The 26,409-nt window shown below is 50.6% G+C and overlaps 1 protein-coding gene across 1 annotated transcript in view; it reads left to right on the top strand.

Annotated features, from left to right (window-relative positions):
* cpn1 (carboxypeptidase N, polypeptide 1) overlaps nucleotides 1-19,609 on the top strand; it is a 29,007-nt gene extending 9,398 nt beyond the window's left edge. The window contains 7 exon segments of the mRNA XM_078413339.1: nucleotides 53-199; nucleotides 2,093-2,275; nucleotides 8,397-8,508; nucleotides 10,390-10,529; nucleotides 11,652-11,751; nucleotides 16,755-16,873; nucleotides 18,655-19,609. Of these exon segments, the coding sequence (XP_078269465.1) occupies nucleotides 53-199; nucleotides 2,093-2,275; nucleotides 8,397-8,508; nucleotides 10,390-10,529; nucleotides 11,652-11,751; nucleotides 16,755-16,873; nucleotides 18,655-18,810 (957 nt within the window). The 3' untranslated portion in view covers nucleotides 18,811-19,609.
* The last annotated feature ends 6,800 nt before the right edge of the window (nucleotides 19,610-26,409 follow it).

Raw genomic sequence — 26,409 nt, 5'->3', positions numbered from 1 at the left:
TCGGGTTGGAAGTCGGGTCTGAGGCTGATGTTTGGGAATTTCCTCCTCCCAGGGTCCTGGGATGAATTCGTACATGACGGGGCGGGTGAACGCGCATGGCATCGACCTGAACCGCAACTTCCCCGACTTGCACCTGGCCGCCCAGAAACTGCGGGCCAAGAACCACCACATCTCCCTGCCCACCGACTGGCAGCACCAGGTGAGTGAGTCCCCTCGACCCCAACCACCAACCCGCTCAGCACCGCCCCACTCACACCGGGGCAGGGGGTGGGATGGGCCTGTGACCTCTGATAAACTCTAGTTTAGACAATAGACAATATACAATAGGTGCAGGAGGAGGCCCATTCAGCCCTTCGAGCCAGCACCGCCATTCGATGTGATCATGGCTGATCATTCTCAATCAGTACCCCATTCCTGTCTTCTCCCCATACCCCCTGACTCCGTTATCCTTCAGAGCTCTATCTACCTCTCTCTTGAATGCATTCAGAGAATTGGCCTCCACTGCCTTCTGAGGCAGAGAATTCCACAGATTCACAACTCGCTGACTGAAAAAGTTTTTTCCTCATCTCCGTTCTAAATGGCCTACCCCTTATTCTTAAACTGTAGCCCCTTGTTCTGGACTCCCCCAACATTGGGAAGTCCAGAAACATGTTTGGGACATTGGGAACATTGGGAACATGTTTCCTGCCTCTAACGTGTCCAACCCCTTAATAATCTTATACGTTTCGATAAGATCTCATCTCATCCTTCTAAATTCCAGTGTATACAAGCCTAGTCGCTCCAGTCTTTCAACATATGATAGTCCCGCCATTCCGGGAATTAACCTAGTAAACCTACGCTGCACGCCTCAATAGCAAGAATATCCTTCCTCAAATTTTGGAGACCAAAACTGCACACAGTACTCCAGGTGCGGTCTCACTAGGGCCCTGTACAACTGCAGAAGGACATCTTTGCCCCTATACTCAACTCCTCTTGTTATGAAGGCCAACATTCCATTGGCTTTCTTCACTGCCTGCTGTACCTGCATGCTTCCTTTCAGTGACTGATGCACTAGGACACCCAGATCTCGTTGTACGTCCCCTGTTCCTAACTTGACACCATTCAGATAATACTCTGCCTTCCTATTCTTACCACCAACGTGGATAACCTCACACTTATCCACATTAAACTGCATCTGTCATGCATCCGCCCATTCATACAACCTGTCCAAGTCACCCCTGCAACCTCATAGCATCTTCCTCACAGTTCACACTACCACCCAGCTTTGTATCATCTGTAAATTTGCTAATGACACTTTTCACCCCTTCATCCAAGTCATTTGATAAGAGATAGATAAGAGATGGAAGCGCGGAAACAGGCCCTTCGGCCCACCGAGTCCGTGCTGACCAACGACCACTCCGTACATCAGCTCCATCCTACACACCGGGGACATTTTTTTACAATTTCCACAAGCCCAATTAGCCTACAAACCTGCAGGTCTTTGGAATATGTGTGTGTGTGTGTGTGTGTGTGGTGGAGGGCGATGGGGACCGGAGCGCCCGGTGAAAACGCACGCGGTCACAGGGAGAGTATACAGACAGCACCCGTAGTCACGATCAAACCCGATCCCTGGCGCTGGAAGGCAACAACACCACTTCTGGCAGCACGGGAAGCTATTCGGCTTTTGCTCCTGAGCGTTCCAGTCTGAAGGAGCTATTGGATTATAGAGAATAGGTGCAGGAGGAGGCCATTCGGCCCTTCGAGCCAGCACCGCCATTCAATGTGATCATGGCTGATCATTCTCAATCAGTACCCCGTCCCTGCCTTCTCCCCATACCCCCTGACTCCGCTATCCTTAAGAGCTCTATCCAGCTCTCTCTTGAATGCATTCAGAGAATTGGCCTCCACTGCCTTCTGAGGCAGAGAATTCCACAGAGTCCCAAGCCCGCCCTGCTGTGCTCCAGAGCCCCGGACATCTCTCCCCACCATTTCCCCTGGGAAGGTTCCCATTGAGTCTCTGCGCTGTGAGGGCAATGCTGCTCCACTGGGCTGCCCTGAACACGGGACACTAAAGCTCAGCTAGCTGATCATTGTCGCTTCTCCTCCCGGGCAGGTGGAGCGGGAAACCTATGCGGTGATCCGCTGGATGCAGGGCTACAACTTTGTTCTGTCCGCCAATCTCCACGGTGGGGCGGTGGTGGCGAACTACCCCTTCGACAAGGCGGAGGGGCCTCCCGGGCGGGGAATGTACCGAGCCGCCATCTCCACCACCCCCGACCATCAACTCTTCCAGAAGGTAATCGCGAAACAACCACTCGTCTCTGGGGGCTTGGTGGCGCGGGTCGGGTTAGTTTACACCGGAGGCAGACACAAGAGGATGGAGTAACTCAGCAGCGGCTCAGGCAGCATCTCTGGGACAAAAAGGTATAGGTGACGTTTCGGGTCGAGACCCTTCTTCAGACCGAGAGTCAAGGGAAAAGAGAGAAGTATAGACGGTGATATATATATATAGAGAGAGATATAGAGCAAATGAATAAAAGATATGCAAAAAACTAACGATGATCAAAGAAAGAGAGCCCATAATAATGGCCATAAGAAGGGTCTGGACTCGAAACGCCATCCATTCCTTCTCGCCAGAGATGCTGCCTGTCCCGCTGAGTTACTCCAGTATTTTGCGTCTATCTTCCACAATGGACATTGTTGACTGGGCTGGGTGATAGCCAGTTATACAGACAGTGAAACTCAGCAGGACGACTGGGGGGGGGGGGGGGGGGGGGGGGAGAGAGAGAGAGAGGGGGTGAGGGGGAGAGGGGGAGAGGGGGAGAGAGGGAGAGAGGGAGAGAGGGAGAGAGGGAGAGAGGGGAGAGAGGGAGAGAGGGAGAGAGGGAAGACAGACAGGTGGGCAGAGGGGGTGGGGTTGCTCTGATGGTAAGGAATGATATTCATTCCCTTGCAAGGGGTGACATAGAATCAGGAGATGTTGAATCAGTATGGATAGAAATGAGAAATTGTAAGGGTAAAAAGACCCTAATGGGAGTTATCTATAGGCCCCCAAACAGTAGCCTCGACATAGGGTGCAAGTTGAATCAGGAGATAAAATTGGCGTGTCAAAAATGTAATGCTACGGTGGTTATGGGAGATTTCAACATGCAGGTAGACTGGGAAAATCAGGTTGGAAATGGACCCCAGGAAAGAGAGTTTGTAGAGTGCCTTCGAGATGGATTCTTAGAACAGCTTATACTGGAGCCTACCAGGGAGAAGGCAATTCTGGATTTAGTGTTGTGTAATGATCCTGATCTGATAAGGGGACTAGAGGTAAAAGAGCCATTAGGAGGCAGTGATCACAACATGATAAGTTTTACTCTGCAAATGGAAAGGCAGAAGGGAAAATCGGAAGTGTCGGTATTACAGTATAGCAAAGGGGATTACGGAGGCATGAGGCAGGAGCTGGCCAAAATTGACTGGAAGGAGGCCCTAGCAGGGAAGACGGTAGAACAGCAATGGCAGGTATTCCTGGGAATAATGCAGAGGTTGCAGGATCAATTTATTCCAAAGAGGCGGAAAGACTCTAAGGGGAGTAAGAGACACCTGTGGCTGACAAGGGAAGTCAGGGACAGCATAAAAATTAAGGAGAGGAAGTATAACATGGCAAAGAAGAGTGGGAAGACAGAGGATTGGGACTCTTTTAAAGAGCAACAAAAGTTAACTAAAAAGGCAATACGGGGAGAAAAGATGAGGTACGAGGGTAAACTAGCCAATAATATAAAGGAGGATAGCAAAAGTTTTTTTAGGTACGTGAAGAGGAAAAAAATAGTCAAGGCAAATGTGGGTCTCTTGAAGACAGAAACAGGGGAATTTATTATGGGGAACAAAGAAATGGCAGACGAGTTAAACCGTTACTTTGGATCTGTCTTCACTGAGGAAGATACACACAATCTCCCAAATGTTCTAGGGGTCGGAGAACCTAGGGTGATGGAGGAACTGAAGGAAATCCACATTAGGCAGGAAATGGTTTTGGGTAGACTGATGGGACTGAAGGCTGATAAATCCCCAGGGCCTGATGGTCTGCATCCCAGGGTACTTAAGGAGGTGGCTCTAGAAATAGTGGAAGCATTGGAGATCATTTTTCAATGTTCTATAGATTCAGGATCAGTTCCGGTGGATTGGAGGATAGCAAATGTTACCCCACTTTTTAAGAAAGGAGGGAGAGAGAAAACGGGTAATTATAGACCAGTTAGTCTGACATCAGTGGTGGGGAAGATGCTGGAGTCAATTATAAAAGACGAAATTGCTGAGCATTTGGATAGCAGTAACGGGATCATTCCGAGTCAGCATGGATTTACGAAGGGGAAATCATGCTTGACAAATCTACTGGAATTTTTTGAGGATGTAACTAGGAAAATTGACAAGGGAGAGTCAGTGGATGTGGTGTACCTCGACTTTCAGAAAACCTTCGACAAGGTCCCACACAGGAGATTAGTGGGCAAAATTAGGGCACATGGTATTGGGGGTAGGGTACTGACATGGATAGAAAATTGGTTGACAGACAGAAAGCAAAGAGTGGGGATAAATGGGTCCCTTTCGGAATGGGAGGCAGTGACCAGTGGGGTACCGCAAGGTTCGGTGCTGGGACCCCAGCTATTTACGATATACATTAATGACTTAGACGAAGGGATTAAAAGTACCATTAGCAAATTTGCAGATGATACTAAGCTGGGGGGTAGTGTGAATTGTGAGGAAGATGCAATAAGGCTGCAGGGTGAGTTGGACAGGTTGTGTGAGTGGGCGGATACATGGCAGATGCAGTTTAATGTAGATAAGTGTGAGGTTATTCACTTTGGAAGTAAGAATAGAAAGGCAGATTATTATCTGAATGGTGTCAAGTTAGGAGGAGGGGGAGTTCAACGAGATCTGGGTGTCCTAGTGCATCAGTCAATGAAAGGAAGCATGCAGGTACAGCAGGCAGTGAAGAAAGCCAATGGAATGTTGGCCTTCGTAACAAGAGGAGTTGAGTATAGGAGCAAAGAGGTCCTTCTACAGTTGTACCGGGCCCTGGTGAGACCGCACCTGGAGTACTGTGTGCAGTTTTGGTCTCCAAATTTGAGGAAGGATATTCTTGCTATGGAGGGCGTGCAGCGTAGGTTCACTAGGTTAATTCCCGGAATGGCGGGACTGTCGTATGTTGAAAGGCTGGAGCGATTGGGCTTGTATACACTGGAATTTAGAAGGATGAGGGGGGATCTTATTGAAACATATAAGATAATTAGGGGATTGGACACATTAGAGGCAGGAAACATGTTCCCAATGTTGGGGGAGTCCAGAACAAGGGGCCACAGTTTAAGAATAAGGGGTAGGCCAGAACAAGGGGCCACAGTTTAAGAATAAGGGGTAGGCCATTTAGAACGGAGATGAGGAAGGAAGGTGTGGAATTCTCTGCCTCAGAAGGCAGTTGAGGCCAGTTCGTTGGATGCTTTCAAGAGAGAGCTGGATAGAGCTCTTAAGGATAGCGGAGTGAGGGGGTATGGGAAGAAGGCAGGAACGGGGTACTGATTGAGAGTGATCAGCCATGATCGCATTGAATGGCGGTGCTGGCTCAAAGGGCTGAATGGCCTACTCCTGCACCTATTGTCTATTGTCTATTGTCTATTGAGAGAGGGAGAGAGGGAGAGAGGGAGAGAGGGAGAGAGGGAGAGAGGGAGAGAGGGAGAGAGGGAGAGAGGGAATGTGAATGCATACATATGCATGTGTTACTTGAAGTTAGATATCAACATTCATACCTTTGGGTTTAGTTTAGAGATACAGCGTGGAAACAGGCCCTTCAGCCCACTCAGTCTGCGCCGACCAGCGATCGGTACAATAGTACAATCAGTACAATCGGTACAATAGGTACAATCGGTACAATAGTCCAATCAGTACAATAGCACGCTCCTCCATCCTGGGGACAATTTACAGGAGCCAATTGACCTACAAATCTGTGTTGAAAAGAACTGCAGATATTGGTTTATTCTGAAGATAGACACAAAATGTTGGAGTAACTCAGCAGGTCAGGCAGCATCTCTGGAGAAAAAGGTGTAGGTGACGTTTCGGCTCAAGACCTTTCTTCAGACTGGAAATGTCAAATGCTCGAGGCTACGGCTTGAAGGTTAGGGGAAAAGATTAAGGAGGTGTGTGTCGTAAGAATTTTTTTACAGAGTGGGTGGTGGGCACCTGGAACGTGCTGCTGGGGGTGGTGGTGGAGGAGGCAGATACACTAGGCGTTTATAGACAATAAACAATAGGTGCAGGAGTAGGCACCTATTGCCTATTAGGGGGCTCAAGAGTATTTTATTGTCATTTGTCTCAAACAGAACAATGAAATTCAGTCTGAAGAAGGGTCTCGACCCAAAACGTCACCCATTCCTTCTCTCTCGAGATGCTGCCTGACCTGCTGAGTTACTCCAGCATTTTGTGAAGAAATTCTTACTTGCAGCAGCACAGCAGAATATGTAAAGATAGGACTCTGTAAACAATATAATAGACAAAAATAAGTTTAATACGTAGGTACCTACATAGGTATGGCTGTGAGATATGCAGGCAATGGAGGGATATGAATCATGTACAGGTGGAGGGGGGGGGGTGGGTTTAATTTGGCATCATGCGGTGACTGGCCTGGACTTTGGGCCGAAGGGCCTGTTCTGTGCTATAATGTCCCATGTTCTTTGTCCTGCACTTGTACATGTTTGGGCAGCCACTAGAGGGAGCGGCTACAATGAGGCTGGAGTCGGGTTGCTAGCTGTGCCTTTCACCACTGTGCAGGAAGATAGACACAAAATGCTGGAATAACTCAGCGGGTCAGGCAGCATCTCTGGGTAGAAGGAATGGGTGGCGTTTCGGTTCGAGACCCTTCTTCAGACTGAGAGCCTTTCAATGGTTGTCCACACCATCTACACAGTTTAGTCCAGTTCATTGTCAATTGTGCCACGCTACAGTGAAAAGCCTTTTTGGTGCGTGCTATGCAGTCAGCTGAAACAGGGCTGTTTTTACAGCATTATGGGCCCCCGGGCAAAGCAGTGTACTGGGGCCCCTACCGTTACTCTCCCCCACCCCCCTTTCCCTACCAGCCCCCCCCCCCTGTCGTGCCGGCGAAAAGCACTTACCGAAAAGCACTTAGCGATGGACTTAGGGTGCTACATTGTTGCGAAAAGCACTTACAGATCGCTGTGAGAAGCACTTAGGGACCGAAAAAGTTGCGACAAAAGCACTTATTGAACCTACATTTTTAAAGTAGTATTTATTTATTGCAAGTCACTTAACATACACAGATCAGCATGGGGCCACTATGTTCGTGGGCCCCCTGGGCCCATCTGGCCCATGCGTTAAGACGGCCCTGAGCTGAAAGACTATACATGATTACAATTGAGCCCGCCCACAGTGTACAGATACGGGATAAAGGGAATAACTATTAGTGCAAGATAAATTCCAGTAAAGACCGATTAAAGATAGTGCAAGGGTCTCCAATGAGGTTGATGGGGGGGGGGGGGGGGGGGGGGGGCAGGACCCCTCTCTAATTGATGATAGGACGGTCAGTTGCCTAATAACAGGCAGGAAAAAACTGTCCCTGAATCTGGAGGTGTGCGTTTTCACACTTCTGTACCTTTTGCCCGATGGGAGAGGAGAGAAGAGGGTGTGACCGGGGTGAGGCTGATTATGCTGGTGGCCTTGACGAGGCAGCGTGAGGTTTAAATGGAGCCAATGGAAGGGAGATTGGTTTGGGTGATGGTCTGGGCTGTGTCCACAATTCTCTGCAGTCTTGGATGGAACCAAACCATGCTGCGATGCATCCCGATAACATGCTTTCTAGAAGTTGGCATTCGTAGAAGTTGGTGAGAGTTGTTGGGGACATGTCGAACCTGAGCCTTCTCGGGAAGTAGAGGTGTTGCTGTGCTTTCTTGGCCATTACATCATTATTTTTTTTTAGATTTAGAGATACAGCGCGGAAACAGGCCCTTCGGCCCACCGGGTCCGCGCCGCCCAGTGATCCCCACACATTAACACCATCCTACACACACTAGGGACAATTTTACATTTACCCAGTCAATTAACCTACATACCTGTATGTTTTTGGAGGTCCAGGACAATTAACCTACATACCTGTACGTTATGGGTGGTCCAGGACAGGCTGCTGGTGATATTTACTCCTGGGAACTTGAAGCTTCCCTCCATAGATGCTGCCTGACCCGCTGGGTTTCTCCAGCATTCTGTGGCTTTTTGTTGTTGTTGTTAACCAGCATCTGCAGTTTCTTGTATCTCCGTATGATCTCGGTTTGTCTTTAGAGTCTAGACTCTGCGATGTCTTTCAAGGAAGATTTTGTGACCTTTGGGATGTTCTGTTATTAACAGCAGCCGCCTCTCGGTCTTTCTCTCCTCCCGTCTCCCAGCTTGCTCGTGTCTACTCCTACTCACACGGATGGATGCACAGCGGGACTAACTGTGGGGACTACTTCCCTGATGGGATCACCAATGGAGCCAACTGGTACTCGCTCGCCAGAGGTGAGTCTTGCTGCTCGGCACTGTCCCGTCCGGCATGTACCCATGGACAGTGTCTCTGGAGACGGGAGGAGGTTTAGTTCAGTTTGGGGTTGAGTGTGGGGTTTAGTTCAATAGTCCAATTCTGTTTTACTTGTCACATATGCAATTGCACAGTGACATCTAGTTTGCACGTATTACACATACGAGAGCCGCCGCCATTATTCAAAGTCCAAAATCCAGTCGGCCTGCGCGCTCGGTCTCCTGGAGCAGTTCCCGCAAGACGACCCCCCGCCCCGCTCTTCTCCTCTCCTCGCCCGGCCATCTCTGTGTCCCAGGGCCTCCTCCTGCAGCCGACCTTGAAGGCGCTGGAGGCATTACCCCGGTTCCATCGGTCCCTTGCTCCGCATGTCCGACGTCTCCAGATCCCTCCCGGTTATGCCGACCAAAGAGCCTTCGGTTGGCCTTCACAACGAGAGGATTTCAGTACAGGAGTAAAGAGGTTCTTCTGCAGTTGCACAGGGCCCTGGTAAGACCACATCTGGAGTATTGTGTACAATTTTGGTCTCCTAATTTGAGGAAGGACATCCTTGTAATTGAGGCAGTGCAGCGTAGGTTCACGAGGTTAATCCCTGGGATGGCGGGACTGTCATATGAGGAAAGATTGAATCTGAATCTGAATTACCTTTATTGTCATTCAAAATGAATTGAACGAAAATCATTTGCCACGCAGCCACAACAGTACAGAGTAAAAGACACAAGGCACACAATTTTAACACAAACATTCATCACAGTGACTCCTCCAGACACTGTGATGGAAGGCAAGAAAATTTCTTCTCTCTTCCCCCATGCTTCTCCTACGGACAGATAGTTCGACTTCTGCCGAGGCGACCGAGGCTAGAAGACTAGACGTATTCACTGGAGTTTAGAAGGATGAGAGGGGATCCTATAGAGACATATAAAATTATAAAAGGACTGGGCAGGCTAGATGCAGGAAAAATGTTCCCAATGTTGGGAGAGTCCAAAACCAGGGGCCACAGTCTTAGGGGAGGCCATTTAAAACTGAGGTGAGAAGAAACTTTTTCACCCAGAGAGTTGTGAATTTGTGGAATTCTCTGCCACAGCGGGCAGTGGAGGCCAAATTACTGGATGAATTTAAGAGAGAGTTAGATAGAGCTCTAGAGGCTACTGGAATCATGGGATTATGGGGAGAAGTTGGGCACAGGTTACTGATTGTGGATGATCAGCCATGATCACAATGAATGGCGGTGCTGGCTCGAAGGGCCAAATGGTCTCCTCCTGCACCTATTTTCTATGTTTCGGGCAAGTTCCCGACCCTGCCGACCTACAAGCCTTCGGGCGAGGTCCTGCCAACTGCAAGCCTTTGGCTGGGAATCGTGGCTCCTCAGGAAGGCCTCTGTCGTGAGGCACCTCAGGGTTTAGTGGGGTTGAGCGAGTGTGGGCTTTAGCTTGGTTTATTATTATTATTGTCACGTTCTGAAGTACAGTGAAAAGCTTTTTTAGTTTAGTTTAGAGCTACAGCAAGGAACTAGGTCCCTGGGCTCACCGAGTCCACCGCGACCAGCGACCACCCCGTGCACTAGCACTGTTCTACTAACTAGGGTCAATCTACAATTTTACCAAAGCCAATTAACCTGCAAATCTGCATGTCTTTGGAGTGTGGGAGGAAACCGGAGCACCCGGAGAAAACCCACGCGGTCACGCGGAGAACGTACAAACTCCGTACAGACAGCGCCCGTAGTCTGGATTGAACCCGGGTATCTGGGGACTGCAAGGCAGGAACATTAACACTGCGCCGCTCTGTCTCACTGTCTATGTCCCTCTTATCTCCCTGTCTCTGCTTGGCTCTCTGGACTTCCCTTGGCTCCCGTGTCTGCGCCCCAGGGATGCAGGATTTCAATTACCTCTACTCCAACTGCTATGAGATCACGCTGGAGCTGAGCTGCAAGAAGTTCCCTCCGGAGAGCGAGCTTCAGCGGGAGTGGTACGGGAACCGCGAGGCGCTGCTCGCCTACATGGAGGAGGTAGGGGGCTGCAGGTCGGCACATTCAACTCACCCGAAGGAGCGCACGAAATGCGGTGACCACCTCCAGTTTAGTTTACTTTAGAGAAACGGCCCACCGAGTCCACACCGACCATCGATCACCCGTACACTAGTTTAGAGATACAGCTTGGAAACAGGCTCACCGAGTCCACACCAACCAACGCTCACCCATGCACTGACTAGTTCTATCCGACACACGAGGGACAATTAACCTCCAAACTTGCACGTCTTTGGAATGTGTGAGGAAACCGGAGCACCCGGAGAAAACCCACAAGGTCACAGGGAGAACAGGAGCTTCACTCTGTATCTTACTCTTGTTGTCCCTGCCCTTTGTTTTTATTTTTACAAATACTTTATTCCAAAATAAAAACAAACATACAAAGTAGTAACTCGATCATATCAAAAGCTGCCTGTATCGGCAGTTTACAAACAAAACAATTAGCAAATTAAAATTCCGCCAATTTTGTCAATAATACATTCGACCTCCCTCGGCGACCAGCGTTCACAGAAGGCCTCCAGCGTCCCCGTGGACACCACGTGTTCCCTTGCTGCCCCTGTCCTGGGAGTGTGTAATGGGACAGTGTAGAGGGAGCTTCACTCTGCATCTAACCCGTGCTGCCCCTGCCCTGGGAGTGTGTGATGGGACAGTGTAGAGGGAGCTTCACTCTGCATCTAACCCGTGCTGCCCCTGCCCTGGGAGTGTGTGATGGGACAGTGTAGAGGGAGCTTCACTCTGCATCTAACCCGTGCTGCCCCTGCCCTGGGAGTGTGTGATGGGACAGTGTAGAGGGAGCTTCACTCTGTATCTAACCCGTGCTGGCCCTGCCCTGGGAGTGTGTGATGGGACTGTGTAGAGGGAGCCTCACTCTGCATCTAACCCGTGCTGGCCCTGCCCTGGGAGTGTGTGATGGGACTGTGTAGAGGGAGCCTCACTCTGCATCTAACCCGTGCTGGCCCTGCCCTGGGAGTGTGTGATGGGACTGTGTAGAGGGAGCCTCACTCTGTATCTAACCCGTGCTGTAGCTGGATTGTAGTGGGGGAAACTTTGCAGCAACTTGTGACTGGTGTGATGAAGGTTTGTTCCATTCTCAATCACTTCCAGGTTCACAAGGGAATTAAAGGAATGGTGTTGGATGAAAACAACAACGGAATTCCTGAGGCCGTCATCTCAGTTTCTGGCATCAATCACGATGTCACCACAGGTACAGCCCAGGGCAATAACATTGTTGCATTCCAATGTGTTCTTTACTCTGTTGGTATAAATGCCCCGATCCACTCTCAGTGGTTCAATGGTACTTTATTGTCACATGTACCGAGCGAGGTACATGAGTCTGATGAAGGGTCTTGACCTGAAACATCATCTTTTCCTCTTATCCAGAGATGCTGCCTGACCCACTAAATTAATCCAGCATTTTGTGTCTATCTTTAAAGTATAATAAAATTCACTTTTGTATACTGATAAGTACGTATCAATAGACAATAGGTGCAGGAGGAGGCCATTCGGCCCTTCAAGCCAGCACCTCCATTCAATGTGATCATGGCTGATCATTCTCAATCAGTACCCCGTTCCTGCCTTCTCCCCATACCCCCTGATTCCGCTATCCTTAAGAGCTCTATCTGGCTCTCTCTTGAATGCATTCAGAGAATTGGCCTCCACTGCCTTCTGAGGCAGAGAATTCCACAGATTCACAACTCTCTGACGGAAAACGTTTTTCATCATCTCAGTTCTAAATGGCCTACCCCTTATTCTTAAACTGTGGCCCCTTGTTCTGGACTTCGCCAACATTGGAAACATGTCTCCTGCCTCTAACATGTCCAACCCCTTAATAATGTTATACGTTTCGATAAGATCCCCTCCCATCCTTCTAAATTCCAGGCCTAGTCGCTCCAGTCTTTCAACATATGACAGTCCCACCATTCCGAGAATTAACCTAGTAAACCTACGCTGCACGCCCTCAATAGCAAGAATATCCTTCCTCAAATTTGGAGACCAAAACTGCACACAGTACTCCAGGTGCGGTCTCACTAGGGCCCTGTACAACTGTACAGTATCACTCTCACTGTACATAAGCACTTAGATGCACCTTAGATAAGCATCTCATATACAGTACAAGTGTATAGCAGTAGTACGTTGAGATGGTATACAGAATTGCCAGTTTTTGGTGCCATTTGGTCCCATATGTTGTAAGTGCAGATTTCTTGATCTGACCATGAAGGCCTGTTGTCTTGGCGGCATTGCAGGGTCGGCCTTGCCAAGCATAGCCATTAGTGACCTCCACTGCTGCTATTCCGCTGCAGGTGGCAACCGGTCAACCCGCTCGGCCTCTTGGGGCGGTGCCTGGTCCAGTCGACCCCCAGGCTGCTGCAGGACCTCCAGCGGCTCACTCCACCATCGAGGCATTGCACTGCATCTCCATCTCCTTGCCCATCTCCAGCCGCGATATTGTCCTTTCATCACTGACGCCAACCGGGCCAAAGGTTGGGCGAGCAAAGACTTGCAATAGGTCAGGAGGTCCACATGCCGGTGAGAGAAGGGGAAGCTGGAGGAGATTACTCCACCTCTCTCCTGCATTACTCCATAACAGGGGAATGTATGTTCAAGGGTAAAGAATTTGAGACGGGGTAAGTAAAGAAGTTGGGAGGTCATGTTGTAGTTATATATGACATTGGTGAGGCCGTATTTAGAGTTTTGGTCACCATGTTCTAGGAAAGATGGTGACAAGCTTGAAAGGATTCAGAGAAGATTTCCCAAGATGTATCCAGACACGAGCGCCTGAGCTACAGGGAGAGGTTGAGCAGGCCGGGTTGAGCAGGCTAGATTGAGCAGGCTGGGTTGAGCGGGCTAGGTTGAGCGGGCTGGGTTGAGCGGGCTGGGTTGAGCGGGCTAGGTTGAGCAGGCTAGGTTGAGCAGGCTAGGTTGAGCGGGCTAGGTTGAGCAGACTAGGTTGAGCAGGCTGGATTGAGCAGGCTAGGTGGAGCAGGCTGGGTTGAGCAGGCTGGGTTGAGCAGGCTAGGTTGAGCAGGCTAGGTTGAGCAGGCTAGGTTGAGCAGGCTAGGGAGCAGGCCAGGTTGAGCAGGCCAGGTTGAGCGGGCTAGGTTGAGCGGGCTAGGTTGAGCAGACTAGGTTGAGCAGGCTGGATTGAGCAGGCTAGGTTGAGCAGGCTAGGTTGAGCAGGCTAGGGAGCAGGCCAGGTTGAGCAGGCCAGGTTGAGCAGGCTAGGTGGAGCAGGCTGGGTTGAGCAGGCTGGGTTGAGCAGGCTAGGGAGCAGGCTGGGTTGAGCAGGCTGGGTTGAGCAGGCTGGGTTGAGCAGGCTAGGTTGAGCAGGCTAGGGAGCAGGCCAGGTTGAGCAGGCCAGGTTGAGCAGGCTAGGTGGAGCAGGCTGGGTTGAGCAGGCTGGGTTGAGCAGGCTGGGTTGAGCAGGCTAGGTTGAGCAGGCTAGGGAGCAGGCCAGGTTGAGCAGGCCAGGTTGAGCAGGCTAGGTTGAGCAGGCTGGGTTGAGCAGGCTGGGTTGAGCAGGCTGGGTTGAGCAGGCTGGGTTGAGCAGGCTAGGTTGAGCAGGCTAGGGAGCAGGCCAGGTTGAGCAGGCCAGGTTGAGCAGGCCAGGTTGAGCAGGCTAGGGAGCAGGCTGGGTTGAGCAGGCTGGGTTGAGCAGGCTGGGTTGAGCAGGCTGGGTTGAGCAGGCTGGGTTGAGCAGGCTGGGTTGAGCAGGCTGGGTTGAGCAGGCTGGGTTGAGCAGGCTGGGTTGAGCAGGCTGGGTTGAGCAGGCTAGGGCTTTATTCCTTGGAGCACAGTAGGATAAGGGGTGAACTTACAAAGATGTAGAAAATCATGAGATGAATAGATCGAGTAAACACACGTCTTTTGCCTAGAGTAAGGGAATCGAGATCCAGAGGACATAGGTTTAAGGTGAGGGGGGAAAAGATTTAATAGGACCCTGAGGGGTAACTTTTTTACAGAGTAGTGGGTGTATGGAATCGGCTGCCGGAGGAGGTAGTTGAGGCAGGTACAATCGCAATGTTTAAGAAGCGTTTAGACAGTTATGTTGATCGAGTGGGTTTAGAGGGATATGGGCCAAACGCAGGCATGTGGGACTAGTGTAGAGGGACATGTTGGTCGGCGTGGGAAAGCTAGGCCGAAGGGCTTGTTTCCATGCTCTATGACTCTATGAGCAATGATTGTTAATGGAAGGGAGGTTGTTTTATGTGATGTGTCCACTTTCGCTGCAATTTCTTGCGGTCGTGGATGGAGCTGTCCCCAAACCGTGCTGTGATGCATCCTGATAAAATGCTTTCTATGGCGCATCTGTCGAAGTTGGTGAGAGTTGGTGGGGACGTGCCGAAATTCCTACGTCTTCTCAGGAAGTAGAGGCTATAGTGGTGTGGCCAAAACTAAACACAATACTCCAGGTTCTTTTTAATAGATTTAATGGTATGGCCTCTGCCCCCCCCTCCCCCCCCCCCCCCCCCCCCCCCACCACCCTGCTCCCGGACAGATTCTCCACTCAACCCCCCTGCTCCACTTCCTCTGCCCTTTCTTTGTCACGCCTGACCATCGAGGCTGAGCAGGTGAGGAAGGAGCCGAGCACACTCCGCCCGGGCAAAGCCATGGGTCCCGACGGTCTCAGCCCCAGGGTACTCAAGGCATGTGCCAGCCAGTTGTGCGCAGTACTCCAGCATACCTTCAACCTGACCCCGAGCCTGGAGAGGGTTCCTGTGATGCGGAAGACACCCTGCCTGTTTCCTGTACCAGAGAGGACGTGCCCCAGCTCCTGCAATGACTACAGACCGGTCGCGCTGACTTCACACACGATGAAGTCCCAGGAGAGCCTGGTGCTCACTCACCTGTGACCCCCCCGGTTAAACCCTACCTGCACCACCTGCAGTTCGCTTACCAAACAAAGATGGGGGTTGAGGAAGCCATCATCCACCTGCTCCATCGTTCCTATGCTCACCTGGATAAGCCGGGAAACATTGTGAGAGTCATGTTTTTTTACTTCTCCAGTGCGTTTAACACCATCCGACCTGCACTGCTAGGGAGCAAACTGGCGAAGATGCAGGTGGATGCTCCATTGGTGTCCTGGATCACCAACTACCTGACTGGATGACCACAGTATGGCAGGCTACAGAACTGTGTCTCGGGCATGGTGATGAGCCCACGGGGGACGGTCCTCTCTCCCTTCCTGTTCACCATCTACACCTCAGATACAACTCGGACTCCTGCCACCTGCAGAAGTTTCCAGATGACTCTGCAATTGTGGGCTGCATCAGTGAGGGGAGGGAAGCTGAACACAGAGGTGTAGTCAACGACGTTGTTGAGTGGTGTGGGCTGAATCACCTGCAGCTCAACATCGACAAGACTAAGGAGTTAGTGGTGGACTTTAGGAGGAGAGGAACACCCCTGTCCTCTGTCTCCATCAATGGTGTGGATGTGCAGTTTACCAATGAGTACAAATACCTTGGAGTTTACCTGGACAGTAAACTGGACTGGTTCAGGAACGCTGAGGCCCTGTACAAGAAGGGACAGAGCCGGCTGTACTTTCTGAGGAGGCTCCGCTCCTTCAACGTCTGCAGTAAGATGCTGCAGATGGTCTACCAGTCGGTGGTAGCCAGTGCCATCTTCTTCACTGTCATGCGCTGGGCAGCAGGGCGAAGGCCACGGATGCCAACAGGATTAACAAACTCATCAGGAAGGCTGGCTCCATCCTGGGGGTGGAGTTGGATTCATGGGAGGTGGTGTTGGAGGGTAGGATGCTCCTCAAACTGTGGAGCATCTTGGACAATACAGCTCACCCCCTCCATGACACACTGGTCAACCTGAGGAGTACCTTCAGCAACAGGCTGGTTCCACCAAGATGCAGGAGAGAACACCACAAGAGATCCTTCTTCCCTGTGGCTATCAAACTGTACAACTCCTCCCCCTTCTGTCGTGGGGTAGACTGAGACTGACTCTTTCTTCCCCCCCCCCCCCCCCCCCCACTTCCCAATCGTTGCACATCGCCAATCCTTTCCACTCGTCACTTTAATTTCATGTTTCATGTATTTTGTGTTTTTACGACATTTGGCAGATCAATTCCCCTCCTGGGATAAATAGAGTTCGGTCACATTATTGCACAACTGTAACATAACCTCCCGACCTCTCAGCCCAATGGTGGGTGGTGAGATGCTAGGAGCGTTCTGGCTAACAGCCTCTTGTTTCTACCTCGAGGTGCTGACGGGGACTATTTCCGGCTGCTGTTACCGGGGAAATATGTCGTCACTGCGTCCGCACCTGGTTACGAGAATCAAACTGCTCATGTCGGCGTCAATGAGAATCCATCGTCTCGGGTGAGTCTCTGTTCCTCACCCGGTTTCGCATCAACTTCCCCACCAGTGGTTCAGCGGTAGAGCTGCTGCCTCACAGCGCCAGAGACCCAGGTCCGATCCTGACTACGGGTGCTGTTCGTACCGAGTCTGTACGTTCATAAGTTATAGGAACAGATTGAGGTCATTTGGCCCATCGATTCTACTCCGCCATTCAGTCGTGGCTGATCTATCTTTCCCTCTCAACCCCATTTTCCCGCCTTCTCCCCATAACCATCGACACCCTTACTAATCAAGAACCTGTTAATCTCCGCCTTTAAAATGCCCATTGACTTGGCCTCCGCCACCGCCTGTGGGAATGAATTCCACAGATTCACCACCCTCTGACTAAAGAAATTCCTCCACATCTGCTTTATAAAGGTGCATCACTTTATTCTGAGGCTGTGCCCTCTGGTCCTAGACTCTCCCACTAATGGCAACATCCTCCCCGTGAACGTTCTCCCTGTGCCCACAAGGGTTTTCTCCGGGTGCTCTGGTTTCCTCCCACCCTATTTGGGATCGAACTGGGGTCTCTGGTGCTGTAAGGCAGCCAACATGCCATCTGCTTCTGCCACCATGAGTTCCAAGCCCCCACCCCCCTCTTTGTATATAAAACGGATCTTCCACTGCGCACCCCTTTAAACTTTGCCCCTCTCACTTTAAAGCTGTGCCCTCTAGTATCTGACCTTTCCACTCTTGGATAAAGGTTCTGACTGCCTATCCTACCCACGCTGCTCATACCTCTGTTAGGTCTCCACTAAACCTCAGAGGAAAACTATGCAAATCTGTCCAACCTCTCCTGGAGTTAATGCCCTCTAATCCGGACTTCATTCTGGTAGACCTCCTCGGCCACCTTTCCAAAGCTTCCATGTGTTCCCTCTGTTATGGGGCGACCAGAACTGCACCCGGTACCCCAAATATGGCCTGACCAAAGTCCTACAAGGTGCATTACGACTTCCAGATTCTTATACTCAATGCCCCGACCGATGAAAGCAAGCGTATCGAACAACTTCTGTACCGCTGTGTGTGGGAGGGAACTGCAGATGCTGGTTTATACCGAAGACAGACACGAAACACTGGAGTAGCTCAGCGGGTCAGGCAGCATCGCTGGAGAAAAGCAATAGGTGACATTTCAGGTTGGGACCCTTCTTCAGACTGAAAGTTAGAGCTTCTCATTCTGAAAAAGGATTCTGACCTGAAACGTCACCTATTCCTTTTTTCCAGAGATGCTGCCTGACCCGCTGAGTTACTCTAGTATTTTGTGTCTCTTCTTTACTGCTCTGCCTACTTAGAAACATAGAAAATAGGTGCAGGAGTAGGCCATTCGGCCCTTCGAGCCTGCACCGCCATTCAATATGATTATGGCTGATCAATGCAAATCTGTCCAGCCTCTCCTGGAGTTAATGCCCTTGTGTTGCCACTTTTAGATAGCTACGGACCTGGGCTCCAAGACCCATCTGTACATCAAGATAACTTTTCTATGTTGGTAGGAAGGAACTGCAGATGCTGGTAGACACGCAAAGATAGACACAAAGTGCTGGAGTAACTCGGCAGGTTGGGAAGCATCTCTTTGCCGCTGAGTTACTCCAGCACTTTGTGTCTATTTTTCTAGGTTTTTCTGTTCTGCTCCTATTACGTATCATTAAGAAGGTTCCTCTAGGAGGTAAAAGGGAAAGTGTTGTCCCCTTCATCCCCCCCACCCCCCTGTACCACCCCCCACTCCCCCCACCCCTCAGTTGTGAAGGTCTGACCATTGCCCCCCACAGCTGGACTTCCGACTGTTGCCAAAGGTGGGCATGCGACCCACCAGCGCTCTCACAGTCCCACCGGTACAGAACACCAGCAGCAGAGCCGTCCAGCGCAGGATGGGTCCCAGAGCCACCCGCAGGAGAGCCCAAAGGAGGCAGCAGCGGCCGCAATGAGCAGCACTTCACTGCTCCTTCTCACTCCCCCCCTCCCCTTCTCACTCCCCCCTCCCCTTCTCACCTCCCCCTCCCCTTATCTCTCTCCCCCTTCCACTCTCTCTCTCCCCCTTCCACCCTCTCCCTCAACCTTCCCCCTCCACCTTCCCCTCTCCATCTCCATTCACTCTCCCCTACCCCTTCTCCCCTCTCCCTCCCCCTTCCACTCCCCCCCCTCCCACTCTCCCCCTCACCCTTCCACTCTCTCCCCCCCCTTCCACTTTCTCCCTCAACCCTTCACCTCTCCCTCCCTCTTCCACACTCTCCCCTTTTTGTTCCCTCCTACCTCACCACTCTCTCTTCCACTACCTGTTCTCTCTCCTCTCCCTCCCTCTCTCTCCCTCCCCCCTCCTCCCCCCCCATCTCCCCCTCTCTCTCCTCCCCCCTCTCTCCTCCCCCTCCACCTTCCCCTTTCCCTCTCCATTCACTCTCCCCCTACCCCTTCTCCCCTCTCCCTCTCCATTCACTCTCTCCCTCCCCCTTCCACTCTCTCCCTCCCCCTGCCACTCTCTCCCTCCCCCTGCCACTCTCTCCCTCACCCCTTCCACCCTCTCCCTCCACCTTCCCCTCTCCCTCACCATTCACTCTCCCCCTACCCCTTCTCCCTCCCCATTCACTCTCCCCCTACCCCTTCCCCTCCCTCCCTCCCTCCCCCTTCCACACTCTCCCCTTTTTGTTCCCTCCTACCTCACCACTCTCTCTTCCACTCTCTACCTCTGTTTTCTCTCCTCTCCCTCCCCCTCTCTCCCTCCCCCCTCTCCCTCCCCCTCTCTCTCATCTCTCCCCCCCCATCTCTCCCCCCCGCTCTCTCCTCCCCCTCTCTCTCCTCCCCCTCTCTCTCCTCCCCCCTCTCTCTCCTCCCCCCTCTCTCCTCCCCCCTCTCTCCTCCCTCTCTCTCCTCCCCCTCTCTCTCCTCCCCCTCTCTCTCCTCCCCCTCTCTCTTCTCCCCCTCTCTCCGTCCCCTCCTCTCTCTCCCTCCCCCCTTCTCCCTCCTCTCTCTCCCTCCCCCTCTCCCTCCCCCTCTCTCTCCCCCCTCCCTCCCCCTCTCCCCTTCCTGCCCTCCCTCCCCCTCTTCCCCTCCCCCTTTCCTTCTTCCTCCTTCCCCTCTCCCATCCCTTCACACTACCCCCTTCCCACCCATCCATCTTACCCTCCTTTCCCTCCCTCCCTCCCTCCCTCCCTCCCTCTGTACTCAATGCCCCAATCAATGAAAACAAGCATACTGTAAGCTTTCTTCATTGGGAGGTAGAGGAAGCAGAAACCGTGGACAAACTCTGTTTTGGAGACCAAAGACCAAAAGATCTTTTGCTTTTACCGTGGTATTGTCTGTGTGTATATTTGCCCCCCCACGTGGTGAGATGAGAGGAGTAACCATGGGAATGGGCTCCCCACGCTGGGGAAGCCACCACCCAGGAGGAAGCACCTTTCTGGAGGAAGCTCAAGTTGTGGGCTGTGAACATCTTTGAAGAAAGCGCCACACTTTCTGGGCGAGGGCGAGGAAGAAACCGTGGACAGACTCTGCCTCGCGGACCGCATCAGACCAAAGATCTTTTCCTTTTGCGGTCATATTGTCTATGTGTATATTTTTAAATAGATTTCATATTCTGCTTTTACTTAAATTGTCCGTTGGGGCTCCCAACTCGTCTGCTATAGAGCCAACCTGCTCCCACCATTGGCTGGCCGCAATGTCAATCATGCTGAAGCCCCGCCTATTCACCATCAGTCATGGGTAGCCAATGGGATGGCTGGCAATGGCAGTCAACTCAGTTCCCAAATATCCAAGTATTTTTGCAAGTAACTTACAAAAGTGTTTAATAAACTGTTTAATAAAAATGTTTCTTCTCGTGGTTTTTTCTCCACGCGGTTTTACTCCATGTTTAGCTTAGTTTAGTGTCACGTGTACCGAGCTACAGTGAAAATCTTTTTGTTCTGTGCTATCCAGTCAGCAGAAAGACTAGACATGGTTACAATCAAGTAGTCTACACTGTATAGGCACAGGATAAAGGGAAAAACGTTTAGTGTTCAGTTTATTGTCACGTGTACCGAGGTACAGTGAAAGCTTTTTGGTTCCGTGCTATCTAGTCAGTGGAAAGACTATACATGATTACAATATAGACACAGTCCACGGTGTATAGATACAGGATAAAGGGAATAATGTTTGGTGCAAGATAATGTCCAGTGAAGTCGGATTAAAGATTGTCCGAGGGTCTCCAATGAGGTAGATGGTGGCTGAGGACTGCTCTAGTTGGTGATAGGATGGTTCAGTTACCTGATAACAGCTGGGAAGAAACTGTCCATGAATCTGGAGGTGTGCATTTTCACACTTAAAGTTCAAAGATGGGAAGCCTTCAGTTTGGGTTGAGTTGGGAGAGGAGCTTCATTCAACAGTACTCGTCTTCCTCATTGGAATATATGTTGTTACAAACCACTTGCTATGAAAGGAGTTTGCAAGAATGCATTTGGTCAGGCAGCATCCGGGGAGAAAATGCCAGCATCTGCAATCTCCTGTACCGCAATTTATTAATTGAGTGAGTAAAACAGCATTTGGCACACCAGGATATTACCAGGACTCGAGGGCCTGAGCTATGGGAAACAGCTATAAGAAAGCGGAATAACACAGAACTAGTGTGAACGGTTGATCGGTGGACAGCTTGGACTCGGTGGGCCGAAAGGCCTGTTTCGATGCTGTGACTCTACACTAAACAAAAGAAAAGTCATTGGTACCTGTCATTTCCAGCCTATTTTACTGCTACTTTGCTACAAGCTGACTGCTGTCTATAGTGACGCTGATGTATCCCGTGATGAAGTTCACTATCGTTGTGTGTTGCTATTCATAAACCTCTCGATGAGACTGTTGTTGAAGATAACACACGCGGATGAGTGAAGTGAAACTCAGTCCTGTTCCAAACATGGAAGGATTCTGATTTTAACCATCAAAAAACGTCTGCAGAGCCAGGCGAGATTGTCGGTGTCTGCAGCTTGTCAGTCAACACTTCCTTATCTGCTTCCTCCTTTTGTTGGTTCTGGGTCTGTCTGCGGTGTTGTGAGAGTCACAGAAACAGGCCCTTTGGCCCGACTCGTCCATGCTGACCACGATGCTCCATCTCAGCTGCTATTCTTGCCCTGGAGACTGGCAGACATCCAGTCTGGAAACTATAATATCCAGGGGCAGGAGCAGCTTCTTTCCAACAACCATCATGCTATAGAACACTACAAATTCCAGCTAAACTCCAAACTAGTCTATTGTTAACTATCATGTCCACTGATCATATTTCTTGTGTTGCTGCAAGTAAAGATGTCAATGGTTATTATCATGTGTACCAATGTACAGTCATAAGTTACAGGAGAAGAATTAGGCCATTGAGTCTACTCTACCATAACTTATCTATCTTTCCCTCTCAACCCCATTCTCCTGGCTTCTCCCATAACCTCTGACATTGATACTAATCAAGAATCTATCAATGTCCGCCATAGAAATTCCTAATGATTTGGCCTCCACAGTCATCAGTGGCAATGAATTCCACAGATTCACATCCCTCGGGATAAAAGTACATCCTTTGGCCTATGGCCTCTGGTACTAGACTCCCGCTAGTGGAAACATCCTCTCCACACCCAAGGTTTCCTAGATTTAGATTGAGATTTATTATAGCACGTGCACCGAGGTACAGTGAAAAGCTTTGTTTCACATTCTATTCAATCAGATCAGATATACCACACATATTCTTGCTATTGAGGGTGTGCAGCGTAGGTTTACTAGGTTAATTCCCGGAATGGCGGGACTATCATATGTTGAAAGGCTGGAGCAACTAGGCTTGTATACACTGGAATTTAGAAGGATGAGAGGAGATCTTATCGAAACGTATAAGATTATTAAGGGGTTGGACACGTTAGAGGCAGGAAACATGTTCCCAATGTTGGGGGAATCCAGAACAAAGGGCCACAGTTTAAGAATAAGGGGTAGGCCATTTAGAACTGAGATGAGGAAAAACTTTTTCAGTCAGAGAGTTGTGAATCTGTGGAATTCTCTGCCTCAGAAGGCAGTGGAGGCCAATTCTCAGAATGCATTCAAGAGAGAGCTGGATAGAGCTCTTAAGGATAGCGGAGTCAGGGGGTATGGGGAGAAGGCAGGAACGGGGTACTAATTGAGAATGATCAGCCATGATCACATTGAATGGCGGTGCTGGCTCGAAGGGCCGAATGGCCTCCTCCTGCACCTATTGTCTATTGTTTATAAATGCAATGTTCAAACTCAAGTACAATAGGTAGAGCAAAGGGGAAGATACAGATTGCAGAATATAGTTCTCAGCATTGTAACGCATCAGTTCCAGACGAAGTCCAAAATCCGCAAATGGGGTAGAGGTGACAGTACCTGAGCTTATTGAAGGAGGGTCTCAACCCGAAACGTCACCCATTCCTTCTCTCCAGAGATGCTGCCTGACCCACTGAGTAACTCGAGCTTTTTGTGTCTTTATTGAAGGACTGTTTAGAGCATGGATGATAACAGTCTGAAGAAGTGTCCCAACCCGAAACATCACCCATCTTTTTTTTTCCAGAGATGCTGTCTGACCCACTGATTTACTCCAGCATGTTATATCTACCTACAGAGGGGAAGAAGCTGTTCCTGAGTCTGGTGGTACGGTGCACACTTTCAAGCTTGTTCCTTCTGCCACAGGCCGTCTGTGTGGGAGGGTGCTGGGGGTGGGAGACATGCCGGGACTGGGATGGCAGGACTTTCATATGAAGAAAGACTGGATAGACTCGGTTTATACTCGCTGGAATTTAGAAGACTGAGGGGGGATCTTATTGAAACATATAAAATTCTTAAGGGGTTGGGGAGGCTAGATGCGGGAAGATTGTTCCCGATGTTGGGGAAGTCCAGAACCAGGGGGTCACAGATTATGGATAAGAGGGAAGTCTTTTAGGACCAAGATGAGAAAACATTTCTTCACACAGAGAGTGGTGAGTCTGTGGAATTCTCTGCCACAGAAGGTAGTTGAGGCCAGTTCATTGGCTATATTTAAGAGGGAGTTAGATGTGGCCCTTGTGGCTAAAGGGATCAGGGGGTATGAAGAGAAGGCAGGTACAGGTTACTGAGCTGGATGATCAGCCATGATCATATTGAATGGCGGTGCAGGCTCGAAGGGCCGAATGGCCTACTCCTGCACCTATTTTCTATGTTTCTATGTTTCTATGCTCCCTGAATCCCAGGCATCCGGTGTCATTGAGGCAGTGGTGTGACACGCCGACAGCTGTTCAGTCGGGTCAGGGCTGCTCCCTGTGTGGGATCTGCAGCCGGCGAGCACAACCTCGCCCACCAGGGGGCGCCGGCTGTATTAACCCTCTCAGCGCCGGTCTGAAGCTTCTGTGGAAGAAAGACACAGAGTCCTGGAGGAACTCAGCGGGTCAGGCAGCACAAAGGCTTTTCACTGTACCTCGGTACACGTGACGATAAACTAAAGTGCAACTCTGCTGTGCACACATTGCCACAGTGATTGCATTTCAAGGTGAGTCGTGAAACAGTTGTGAAAGGGGAATGGACAGACGACGTTTCAGGTCAGGGCCCTTCTTCAGACTGATGGATGGAGGGGAGAAATACTCTCTTTAACAGCTTTCTGTCCCCTATATCAGTCTGAAGAAGGGTCGTGTGTTGATTCCCCTCCACAGATGCTGGATGTCCCCCGCTAAGTTCCTCCAGCACTTTGTGTAAACCACAATCTGCAGTTCCCTGTTTCTAAAGTTTTGTTTTGCTCAGCATCGATGTAGGTAGCTATTTTTGTTTACCCATGCTGACCATCGATCACCTGTTCACACTAGTTCTCTGTTATCCCACTTTCACATTCCCTCCCTACACACTCGGAGCATTTTACAGAAGCCAATTAAATTACAAACCTGCACGCACGTCTTTGGAGTGTGGGAAGAAACCGGAGCGGAGCACCCGGAGGGAACCCACGCGGTTACAGGGAGAACGTACAAACTCCGTACAGACGGCATCCGTGGTCAGGATCGAACCCGGACCGAGCCTCTGTGGCGCTGCAAGGTAGCCACTCTACCGCTGCTCCACCGTGCCACCCCAATCTAGCCTCGCCATATATCTAATACCCTCTAATGCAGGCATCATTCAGGTGAACACCCTCTGCACCCTCCCCAAAGGCTCCACATCCTTCCTGCAATGAGGCAGCATACAGGTATGTAGGTTAATTGACTGGGTGAATGTAAAAATTGTCCCTAGTGGGTGTAGGATAGTGTTAATGTACGGGGATCGCTGGGCGGCGCGGACTTGGTGGGCCGAAAAGGCCTGTTTCCGCGCTGTATATGTATGATATGATATGATATATATGATAAGTACTGTACGCTGCAAGGTTTCCAAGGCAACACACTCCAAAAGCTATCAGGAGCGTGGTGGGCAGCTCCATCCCCAGCCACGCAGCTCTCCTTATATGGCGAGGGCCCCGGCGACGTGCTGATGTCAACGCGTAGGGAGGCGGTTAGAATGTTGCAAACGGGCTGGGAATGTATCAACGTTCCATCGAGCGAATGTATCAACGTTCTACTGGGTGAATGTATCAACGTTCCATCGGACCAATGTATCAACTTTCCATCGGGCCAATATAACGAAGCGGTCGGGACAGGACCGCAACGAAGCGGCGCAACGAGCGGCCGTTCCCCTCCCAGGTAAGGAAGCTGCAGTCTTCCCTTTCCCCCACTCCCTTGCCCGTCTACAGGGTAACCATCTCAGCAGCCGCCTGGCCCCCTTCCCTTGCTGGACTCGGATCAAGTTAGGGTCCCTGCGGTGAGGTGTGTGTGTCATTGTGTCAACTCGTGTTGTATTTCAGCCTGGGATGTTCTGTGTGGCGAGGGCGGGGGGTGGGGGCTCCGTAAGACTTGTTGAGGAAAATCTTGTTCGCTGTTATCTCTTGGTTCTGATTTATGGTTTAGTTGAGTGTGGTGATGTGTGTTATTTGCTGTCTGGTTCCACGTCTACGCTGCTGTTCGCTGTTGGATGTGTCTTTGACACAGTAGGTGTCTATCCAGTCTCTGAGCCAGAATGCGGCAGAATCCCACTGCAGGCAAATCAGAAGTCTAGGCTGACTAAGACGGTGCAGCCCGATGGGGGGATGCTTTCATATCATCATATCATATATCATATCATATATATACAGCCGGAAACAGGCCTTTTCGGCCCACCAAGTCCGTGCCGCCCAGCGATCCCCGTACATTAACACTATCCTACACCCACTAGGGACAATTTTTACATTTACCCAGCCAATTAACCTACATACCTGTACGTGTTTGGAGTGTGGGAGGAAACCGAAGATTTGGGCGAGGTATTAAACAAAACACCTACAGAAAAAGCAGTAACATTCTTACCGGAATTCCGAAATGGTATTTTCGCTTTCGGTGTCAACGCCATTATAATGGACTGTCATATTATCCCGTATGGGAACTTACAGCACTCGGGCGTTGCTGTCACATTTCACACGTTATAACGGAGGCTGCACCGGCGAAAATATTACTATGCTGGGACAAACTGTGGGATGCGAGGCGCATTGTGGAGATGAG

This window comes from Rhinoraja longicauda, chromosome 16 (genome assembly GCF_053455715.1).
Source record: "Rhinoraja longicauda isolate Sanriku21f chromosome 16, sRhiLon1.1, whole genome shotgun sequence".
NCBI classification, from domain to species: Eukaryota; Metazoa; Chordata; class Chondrichthyes; order Rajiformes; family Arhynchobatidae; genus Rhinoraja; species Rhinoraja longicauda.
The sequence above is the reverse complement of the archived record's forward strand: the minus strand, read 5'-3'. Positions and strand labels throughout refer to the sequence as shown.